The following is a 10196-nucleotide window of genomic DNA, read 5'->3' on the forward strand; positions in this document are numbered from 1 at the left end:
TAAAACTTTCAACCAGAAACTTCATAAACTCATTTACACTCATCTCCTCTCCCTATAATTATTTCAATAAGCATAAAAAAGCACACCATTTAAGGAATAACTATAAAAACAGGCAGAGTAGCTTACTCTCTAACTCTATATAACATATGAATTATAAAAAATGAACAGCATGGTGACATCAATAGAGCACTACTGATCACTAAAGTACAAATAAGTTTACTTTAAGATGAAAGGTTTATGCAAACCTTTCATGATAGCTATTTTTGATACTTTACAAGTAAAGCTATGTTTTAAAGGAACTGAAATGTCACACCGCTACCCTCAAAAGTTATCCACTTTTCGGATAAAGTGTTAATAATGCTCTATACCCAATGAAGATTTACAGTTTAACAAATGAGGCGTGTGTAAGAAAAAAAAGAATCATTAGGTGAACTTTATTTCATGCCAGCTTAAATGCATGTAAGAGTATTTACAACCAGAATATTTAGAACACTTTCGTACTCTTTCTGTATTGTCCACTTATTTGCCAGTCTTGCTTCTTTATGTTAAAGGCAGCATGATAGAAACAGAACCAACCAAATTTCACAAGGCATACCACTTTGGACTAGAGGATAATATCACCTCATTACCAACAAAAATAGAATATTTTCGGAATGCTTTTAACCAAGTGAAAAATTCAAATGTAAATGAAATTCAACTTCGATTCATGGAAAGTAATATAAATTGTAAAACAGAATATGCATGCTCTCTCTTCTCAGCTCTGCCAAGAACTGAAAAACCACAAGCAAGAATCAAAACTATGCATCAGTTTATCTGAAAAGATTGACACCCACTCCTCCCTAATAATGTTTCCGAAAGGACAAATGAGATAATTTATGTGAAAGCTCTTTAAGATTTTTGAAGATAATAAACCCAACATATTAATAGATGTTATCAAACCACAGTTATGAAGGACAAGACAGCACTCACTTTACATCAAAAACAAGTATAAAATTTAAATACAAAAAGCAACAAAAATAAAATTAAACCCTTTGTTCTTAAAAGGACTGCTTAAGCACACACTGGTGTCACATGTTCATACCACGTTACTCAATACTGCTGTAATTATAGTAATAAGAGACTTCTTATTACTTCTCGTCAATATTACAGCTTAATGCCGAACCACCCCTTCTTGGTTTCCATGTAGGAAACCATGTAAGGTTTGATCATCCCAGAAGAGAAAAAGAGAAGAAATATGAGCGGGTAAGGAGTCCGTTCTCCTGAGCAATCCCAAAAAGTCAAACATAAAAATATCTTGTCCAAGATTCACGAGCCACAGTGGGTGCACTCTCCATTCCGTCAACATCATTTCCCACTATTACAATTTAAACTGAAACAGCCAGATGACTAAAGCTAAAAGGCAGTAGAAGTGAGTCAAAAATATTAAAAATATAGTTTAATACTGCCCTTGATTAATGACTCAGACGCCCCCAGGGAGTCCAAAACATAACCTCATTAACGTTTTTAAGTCTGTAACCTATGTCGAGTAACCTAAATTCTTGAATTTTTTTTCACCTAAAATTACTCTCAGGTAAAATTTAAGATGGCTGATCTTAAAGGAAAATTAAATGTTAATGTACCTAATATACTTAATACTTCACACAAGTTACTTCAGATAGAGCCATAATTAAATTTTTTCTTATTTAAAGTTAGCTAAGAGAATGGTTGCTTCGGAGGAGCAACAATTTTCAAACTAAGTTTTTCTCAACGACTCTGTAATTAGATAGTACCTTTTTGTACAAAGCCTTTTAGCTCATTAAAGATTCCATTTTACTTTACCTAAATAAATATTTAAATATTCAAAGCAACCACAAATGGCTTTCAAAGTCTTTTAAGAATAACTTAGGCCAGGTTATAAATACTAAAATTCAACTGAAAGGTGACCTCAAGAGAATGAAAGTTCTCCACTGGACAAGAACTTCTCCAGTTATAAACAGATAAACTAAATAAACAACAGATAACGAGCTCAATTTAAATATAGGAAAATATTCAAAAGCAATTTCCTAGTCTATCCTCAACCCCACATACACAGATAAACAAAAAGATACACAGCAATAAATTTAAGAGTAAGTTACATGTAACATTATAAAAACAAATGTGGTGGAAAACACACCCTCAAAGGATCTCATATAAAACAAACGTTAATTCTCTTCTTATGGAAAAGAATTACTACCAAAACATGCCACTTTCCTGTTGGGTGTCCTACATTCCACTGCAGCACAAGGGTAACTTCTAGGAATCTCCTCCAGCTTGGTGCAAACCTGCGCTACATGTGAAGTCCTGATAATGTTCCGGTGATGAGTGAGACCACCTTATAACAAGGCCCTTTTGTTCATCAGTAACTAAACTTCCTTGCAAAAGTTCAAGTGGACTCACTATATAGTAAATTTTGTTCTATGGCAAATGAATATCAACACAGACGTTTGCCATGTTCTTAGGCTTAACATAAGCTCAACTTGCTATAAAATAAGCAATTAGACATCTTTATAACATCTTTATAATATCTTTATAAAGACTGTTATATCTTTATAACAATCAGGCATCTTCCTTCTAGGACACCTGCATACCAGCTTCATATTCAAGAACAGGTTGGATGCTCTGTATGGCTTCCTCATTTAATTAGTTACTTTTACAAGCATATTCACAGAGGTATATATGTATTTATACTGTGCATATAGAAATAAAGCAAATAAGTTCAGAATGAAGCAACAATTCCTGCTTTTCATAACGAACGAAACAAAAAGATTAAAATGAGCACACCAGAAATTTGCGATTTACCAGAAAGATAATTTGTCACCTTTATACTGAGATAAGTTTTTTTTAAAAACCTATATATCACCCACTTCGAACATTTTAGACACACGTGAAGAGACAATCAAGGGGAATCAAAGATTTAAATGTCATGACTAGGACACCTAAAACCCTTCCCATGGACATTTATCGTGATCAACAATTCAGTCATGAGAAAAAGAAAGGATGCAGAACTCTTTCCATACGAAATATGTCCAATACTGCTTATTTAACATATCCCTTGCTTTATATATATTTCCTTCAATGTAATTGGTTGGTTGTAAGGGCATTTATCATTCTCATGTTAAGAAAATATTCTCATTCCAAGTGTGATTACCATTTACTGCTTTTGTAAAATAACAGTATTTTACAAATTACATGAGCCACAGGAGAAAATGATATAGCTGTTGCTCCTACATGAAAAGAAAAAAAATCACCTATTTTCTAGGCCATAAGCTTTTAAAGGCTTGTCATCCGGTTGGGATATTATCTTCAGATACTACAAATGCTATTGTATTATGATATGGTTTTCTTTACGAGGCAAAAATCCATCAGAAATCCACTTGAATTACAGAAAAACCTCAATTAAACGTAAAGGAACATCTCACCAGGAATGCTACCAGTTTTGCATATCTCAATGTGTGAGTAATTTCTTCATTCAAACCGACTAAACTGCTACTGGGACACAGGCTGGACCAAAAACATACTAAGTTAGAAAGAATGGCTACAGATTAATGAAATTACAAGTGTGATTATTTTTCCACCACCACATACAACCTAGGTGGGGAAGTAATTTAGTACTTTAGTAAATCTGGGGAAGATTTAACTCTCCTTTTAAGACCTTTAACCTAGAAATGGAAAAAAAATGAGGAAGATTTTAGATCACCCTCAAGTCGTACTGTGATTCCTATATATCCCTATTGCAAGTCACATCGCAATGGGCAGTTCTGGCTATAAAGGCTAGAAGTAAGAAACTGAGAGAAAGAAATAGGCAAAACCACTTTTGACGCAAGAATCAAACTTACAGAGGAAACTGAAATAAAGCCAAAAAGCGCTGAGGAAAAGTATCGCTAAAGAGGACCGCAGCTGCTGGGTTCCATCGAGGACTAAGTGGGCAAACGAGTAGCACCAGCTGATGCGGAGCGAGCTCCCGGGCTGGAAGGGCAGGCCGCCGACAGTGAGACGGAGGGCGGGTGTTCCAGCGCATTTCTCAAGGTCATTTTCCTCTGTAGGTATCACGTGCACGTGATGTTTACCTGAAATCCCAAACTGCCTCAAACCCAACAAACCTGTGAACAGACGTCCGAAGGCAGCACTTCACTGTTAAAGACACCACTGCTTCTTTCAGGAGTGCCTGCTCCCTGTGCTTCCTGGTGGCCCTGCCACCTCTCCCAGCTTGCTTCCCAACCTCGGAGCCCCCAAGAATGACAAAAGCTCACGGATTTTCAAACTGCTCAATTTAGTATCACACAGATCGTACTTGAAAGCTGTAGAGAAGTTAACAGACTCCCGAGGACCCGCGCTGACTCTCGGGGTGGCCAAACATTTCTCGGGACCTGGAAGTGCTTATTCCGCACGCGTCAAAGTGCAGGTGATCTCCTTACCTGCATAGAAGCGGATGAGGCAGCCGATCTCCGAGTCCATGCCTTCCTCCTGCACCCTCCACAACTCCCCAAAGCCCAGGTGGAAGAGGTAGTCATTTTGGATCTGCAACGGCTTCTCGTCCGCCTCCAGGCGCCGGGTGGTTTCTCCGTGGAGCTGCACGTACAGGGTGGGCGGTGGAGGCGCCTGCTCCGCGGTCGCCCCGTTCCCATCCTGGGTCGACGGGGGGCGGCCGAGGGCCGCTGCTGCCGCCGCCTTCTCCTCCCGAGGCTGATCGCGGGCGGCGCCGCCTGGGCCCTCGACGCCCCTCAGGGCTTTCGGCTGCGGCGGAGGCGGGGAGGCCGTCGGGGATGACGGCCGGGCGCCCGCTCCAAGCCGGGGCAGGCGGGGCTGTCCCGGAGCCCCCGTCGGGGGCCGGGCCGGGGCCAGGTCAGCCTCCAGCTCCTCGGACGACGACGAGCAGCCGCCGCCGCTGCTGTAGGGGTCCAACCGGTCCGACACGCTCTCGGCGCTGGGGCTCAGGCTGAAGCTCTCGGTGTCGGAGGCTGGGCCCGCGGCCGCACCGTCCAGGAGCCGCGGGGCGCCCGGTTCGCCCAGACTGGAGTCTGAGGGCGCGGGGCTGGCGCGGGAGGCGCGGAGCGCCCACCCGTCCGGGGCGCCGGACAGCGGCAGGTCGGCGGGAGGAGGGCGCTGCGGCCCCCCGACGGCAGCCAGTCCGCTCCTCCCGGGTGGCGGCTCCGAGTCCCGCGGGTCAGCGGGCGGGAGCCGGGGACCGGCGTCGGCGTGCCCCTTGCCCAGCACCTTTACCACGCCGCCGCCCTTGTAGCCCACCTGCAGCAGGCGGGCGGCCACCTCGCCGGCCGTGGTGTCCAGCGTGCACAGCACCGGGCGCAGGTAGGTCGAGGCCATGTGGCGGTCGAAGACGTGCACGCAGCCCCGCTCGAGCTGGTGCCGCACCCAGTCCCGGTCCGACGGCTGCAGCTGCAGCATCTGCCGGTGCTTCAGGAGCAGCGTCTTCCTGTCCAGGCTCCGGGTGCACAGCGAAGCCGAGGCCGAGCAGGAGGCGGTGAGGCCGGTGGCGCCGGGGGAGTGCGAGGCGGCAGCGGCGGACGACGACGAGGACGAGGACGACGAGGCGGCGGCGGCGGCCGCGGACAGATTCCTCTTCAGCCGCCCTCTCCTCAGCAGCAGGGAGTTGGCGCAACCGCCGGCCCCGGTCACCGGGGCAGCCCCGCCAGCGGTGGGCTGGGGGGCGCCGCGCCTCCTCCTGCGGCCCGTGCCTCCCGGCCGGCCCGGCAACAACCCCTGCTGTGCCTCGCCGGGGGCCTCTTCCCGCGCCCCGCCGCTGGGGGCCGCCGGGGTCAGCGCGGGCTCCGGGCTCCGGCCGCCCCCGACTGCCGCCGCCAGAGCCGCCGCGGCCGCGGCCGCCGCTGCAGCCGCCGCCGGAGCCGGAGCTCGGTCCTCCCTGCTGGTCTCTGGGAGTCGCTGCGCCGTAGTCGCGGCGGCGGGCTCCATTGCAGTGGGGCTTCGCGCTTCCCCCCCAGCTCTGGAGACAGCGGGCAGAGAGAGAGGCGGGGAGGCGAAGGTGGGAGACGGCGGCGGCGCGGGGAGAAGGGAGAAGCCAATGGCGTTCGGCACGGCCGTTCCAGGGGATTATGTGGCAATTCGGAGCATTCCGTCGGTGTCTCGGTGTTCCATCCCGTGCGCCCGCCCGCTTGGCCGCCACCGCCCCCCCCCCCAAACACACACACACACACGCCCTCCCCGCCCGGGTCGCGGGCGCCGAGCGCAGGCCCCGCCCACTCCCCCGCCTCACCCCGGCGAACCCGCCGCGTAGCTGGGCTCATTGAATATTAATCACGCGCCGGCAGCGGGAAGGCGGGAGACAGGCAGGGCGGGAGCTCCTCGGCGGGCCTCATGAATATGCATCACCTGCATGACGGCATTCCAGGCGGAAGAGGGGAGAGCAGGAGGGCGGCGGTGAGGCGGGGCTTCAGGGTAAACAAACGGGACGGCGTACGAGGGCGGGGCTGGGGGGGAGCAGTTTCCCAGGAGGTTCCGGCGCGAGTCTCAGAGAGGGGGAGGCAGAGACTACAGATGAGCGCGGTGCACCTTGGGAGTTGTAGTTCCAGTGCGCGGACGGGCATGTCCGAAGGAAACGTGGTGAACTACAAGCCCCAGAGATCCTTAAACTATGCCCCTCCTTTCAGCCAGCCGTGTGCCCTGGACAGTGGGTATTCTGCCCTCTGCTGTTGAACTCCGTGCCCGGGAATGTTCTTGTTCATTATTTTGTACTTAGCCCGCCCACTCCCGCTTCCCAGAAGACTTTCGTTTTCCCGGCTAATTGAAAGAGAGGGCTTTGAAGGGACTCTAAACGGTACAAAGGTCCCCAGCCTTTGGTCTTCACCTCCACCACCCATTGAACGTACTTAGTGGAAATCGTGCAGCCCCGACCCGATCCTCCAGTTCCTACATCTGAGAAGGAAAAAGGCAAAGGGCTGAGATCTCATTTTTCCCTGTTGGTCTGAAGGTTTGAAGTAACTTAATGACACAGAAAGCGATGGAAAGTAGAGGAAACGTTGGAAGGGAGACACGGTGGGATATGAGATGGGCTGGTCCTGTATGTTCTCTCTTAACGCCTTCCCTTGTTTCTTCTTCCAACATTCAGAAAAAGTTATACTCTACGGCTACAATGTTATTCGTGGTCTGAAAAGTTGCACTTTCTTGTCAGTTGAAACAATATTGTAGGCTAGATTAGAATAGCATACTATTTAAAAGAATTTAGTAAATTTTTTAATTTAATTACTATTCCCCCACATTGTTTTAGAAATCTGGATTTTCACATTTGAGACTTTTTCAACTTCATACTACCCAGGGCCTGCCTTAACTTCAACAAAGTTACTAAACTTGAGGGTGAATTGGGGGTGAGGGGTTTGAGGAAAGAAGAAGGAGAGAGAAACAGAGAAACTGGAACTTGTACCTGAAATAACAGAAACTAGTAAGGGCAGGGAAAGTTGTACTTGGGTTATCTACACAGTTTCATTGAAGAGGAATGGAGGAAGTTACAGGACCAAAAAATATATATTTATCTTGATTCTTGAAATTCCTGAAAATGATTTTTTATATTTTTCTTTTGAAGTATTACCTCTTGGTCTCATGAAACAAATGTTTATTCCATTTCAATTCAATCAACAGCACAGAGTTACATTTTTAAAATTAGGAAGAATGCAAGTTCTCCCAAGAGACATAAGATAGTCAAGTCAATTAATTTAACAAATAATTATAAACATATTATATGCCAGGTACTCTGTTACAGTAATTGAATAAATCAGACACTGTCCTTGCCTTCACAGAGCTTATAGATTAGCAAGAAAGAGGTTCAACAAGTGAGAGGGATGTGGACGAGGGGAGAATACTGGGTGCCATGGAGGAAGCAAAAATAAAACAAGAGAACTGACCTAGTCTAGGGAGTCCAACAATAGAGACCTCACTTTGGATGAAATTTTCTGGAACAAATGAAGCTGAGTACTTGCTGAAGGCTAAGTCTCTGAAAGAAAGTAAAGAGGCAGAGAAAGAGGTAACGATCTTGAAGATGAATTTCAGCTGCCTAATCCATATGTACCTTGAGTAGCACAAACTATTCTAGAAATGAACAGTATTTTAATTTAGCCTTACTTTAATAAGGTTAAAAAACAAAGACTATGTTAAATTTCAGCACCAAAACACGGACTATTTACATTTCTTTATATTTTTTAGTTCCTTAGCTGATTTCCTATAAACCTCTTTAATTTTTTCTATATTAAGAAATATAGATTCACTTCGCAGTGAAGATGGCATCGGGCAGTGGGACAAAAAACTTGGACTTTCGCCGAAAGTGGGACAAAGATGAATATGAGAAGCTCGCCGAGAAGAGGCTCACGAAAGAGAGAGAAAAGAAGGATGGAAAACCAGTGCAGCCAGTCACGCGAGAGCTTCTCTGGCATCGGGACTCCAAGGTGGACCTGGAATCCAAACTTGGGAAGGCAATCGTCATTACCAAGACCACCCCACAGTCTGAGATCGGAGGATACTATTGCAATGTCTGTGACTGTGTGGTGAAAGACTCCATCAACTTCCTGGATCACAGTAATGGAAAGAAACATCAGCGAAACCTGGGCATGTCTATGCGTGTGGAATGTTCCACTTTGGATCAGGTGAAGAAACGTTTTGAAGTCAACAAGAAGGAGATGGAAGAGAAGCAGAAGGATTATGACTTTGAGGAAAGGATGAAGGAACTCAGAGAAGAGGAGGAAAAGGCCAAAGCCTACAAGAAAGAGAAACAGAAGGAGAAGAAAAGGAGGGCGGAGGAGGACTTGACATTGGAGGAGGAAGGTGAGATGACAGCTGTGATGGGCTTCTCTGGCTTTGGTTCCACCAAGAAGAGTTACTGAGGCTTTCTATGCTTGGCTTTTTGCCAGGCCTAACTTTGTGTGTGTGGGCTTCATCTTTTGGGAGGTACTGGGGAAAGTCCTTAAGAGTGGCAGCGGGGAGGGCTAGAGGGTGGGTGTTTGTGGTTTCCCTCTACCTTGGGAGAGAGCACAGGATGCAACGGAGTGTGCTGTGGCATGTTCCTTCAGCCTCAGTATTTCACTGGAGACAGAGGACCTCTGATCATCTGAGTTCCCAATAAAGAAAAACCACCTCTTCTGAGGCTGCTTTCCCGAAAAAAAAAAAGAAGTATATATTAATTCTCATATATCTGCTTTCTAGAGTTATTTTTATTTAGCTAATGTAACAAAACTCAAGGGAAGTTTGTTCTAATCAGAAATTCTGTCACCATTGGCCCAATGTCCATTTGCATCCTAAGAAATCATAGCACTGTCTCAATAGGCTCTGAGTCTTGTTGTTTAGTTTTACACAATCACCACAACTCTCGCCTTTTTATCCTCTAGGAACTGTATTTACCCCTTGACGTTATTTGTAACCAAAAAGCCTCCTCCAAGGGGGAAAACGTAAAGAAAAAGCATTGGTCAGAGAATTCAGTATACAGAGTATTGGAGTGGGGAGGGGTTGAAGAGTCTTCATACACACCTGCCAGACTTGGTATGAGGGATTACTAAATTAGGAGGAGAAAGGGAATAATGAATTATGTTCAAGTATCTCAACATGAAGAAAAAGGAAGTACATTCCAGCCTCAAAAAACAGTGGGTCCGGTCTCCCCTGGTGGCGCAGTGGTTGAGAGTCCGCCTGCCGATGCAGGGGACACGGGTTCGTGCCCCGGTCCGGAAGATCCCACATGCCGCGGAGCGGCTGGGCCCGTGAGCCATGGCCGCTGAGCCTGCGCGTCCGGAGCCTGTGCTCCGCAACGGGAGAGGCCACAACAGTGAGAGGCCCGCGTACCGAGAAAAAAAAACAAAAAACAAAAAACAAAAAACCGTGGGTCCTTTTTTTGTGGGCAGGGGGAGAATGCAGATTATAATTTTTACACAGAGAAACTATTTCAGGCATAGTGTCTATAATCTAAAACACATCATATTCCATTGTATCCAAAATAATAGAAATCAGAGCTTAGGGGAGAACAGAAGACCAAGAATCCACAGTGTGATCCATCCCTGGTTCCACCTCCAAACACCTTCAGTAAAGTCACTAAACTTGGGGCTGAGAGGAGAGAGAGAAAGAAATGAGAGTTCATAAAAATAGACAGTGCCCTGAACACCAGATCAACTGGAACCTCAGAGTTTTAATAATAGACAATGATAAGGGCAATGAAACTTGTACTTGGAGTT

The 10196-nt window shown here is 46.4% G+C and overlaps 2 protein-coding genes across 5 annotated transcripts in view; one reads left to right on the top strand and one right to left on the bottom strand.

Annotated features, from left to right (window-relative positions):
- The window catches only part of PHLPP1 (PH domain and leucine rich repeat protein phosphatase 1), a 212719-nt gene extending 206634 nt beyond the window's left edge, over positions 1 to 6085 (bottom strand). For all 3 annotated transcript variants that reach the window (XM_033425001.2, XM_033425002.2, XM_004268066.4), the window contains exon 1: positions 4434 to 6085. In XM_033425001.2, coding sequence (XP_033280892.1) covers positions 4434 to 5946 — 1513 coding nt within the window. In that variant the 5' untranslated portion in view covers positions 5947 to 6085. The remainder of the gene's footprint in view (positions 1 to 4433) is intronic.
- A 225-nt stretch (positions 6086 to 6310) lies between these two features.
- On the top strand, positions 6311 to 9147 carry LOC101276241 (zinc finger matrin-type protein 2-like). Of its 2 annotated transcripts, none has more exons than XM_033425005.2 (2): positions 6311 to 7026; positions 8236 to 9147. In XM_033425005.2, the coding sequence occupies exon 2, from the start codon at positions 8262 to 8264 to the stop codon at positions 8859 to 8861; it is 600 nt and encodes a 199-aa protein (XP_033280896.1). In that variant the 5' UTR covers positions 6311 to 7026; positions 8236 to 8261; the 3' UTR covers positions 8862 to 9147. The 2 variants fall into 2 exon arrangements, with proteins under 2 accessions (XP_033280896.1, XP_033280894.1); XM_033425003.2 differs by having other exon boundaries at positions 6312 to 8008.
- Positions 9148 to 10196: the final 1049 nt, after the last annotated feature.

The sequence above is a fragment of the Orcinus orca genome, chromosome 15, assembly GCF_937001465.1.
Source record: "Orcinus orca chromosome 15, mOrcOrc1.1, whole genome shotgun sequence".
Lineage (NCBI taxonomy): Eukaryota > Metazoa > Chordata > Mammalia > Artiodactyla > Delphinidae > Orcinus > Orcinus orca.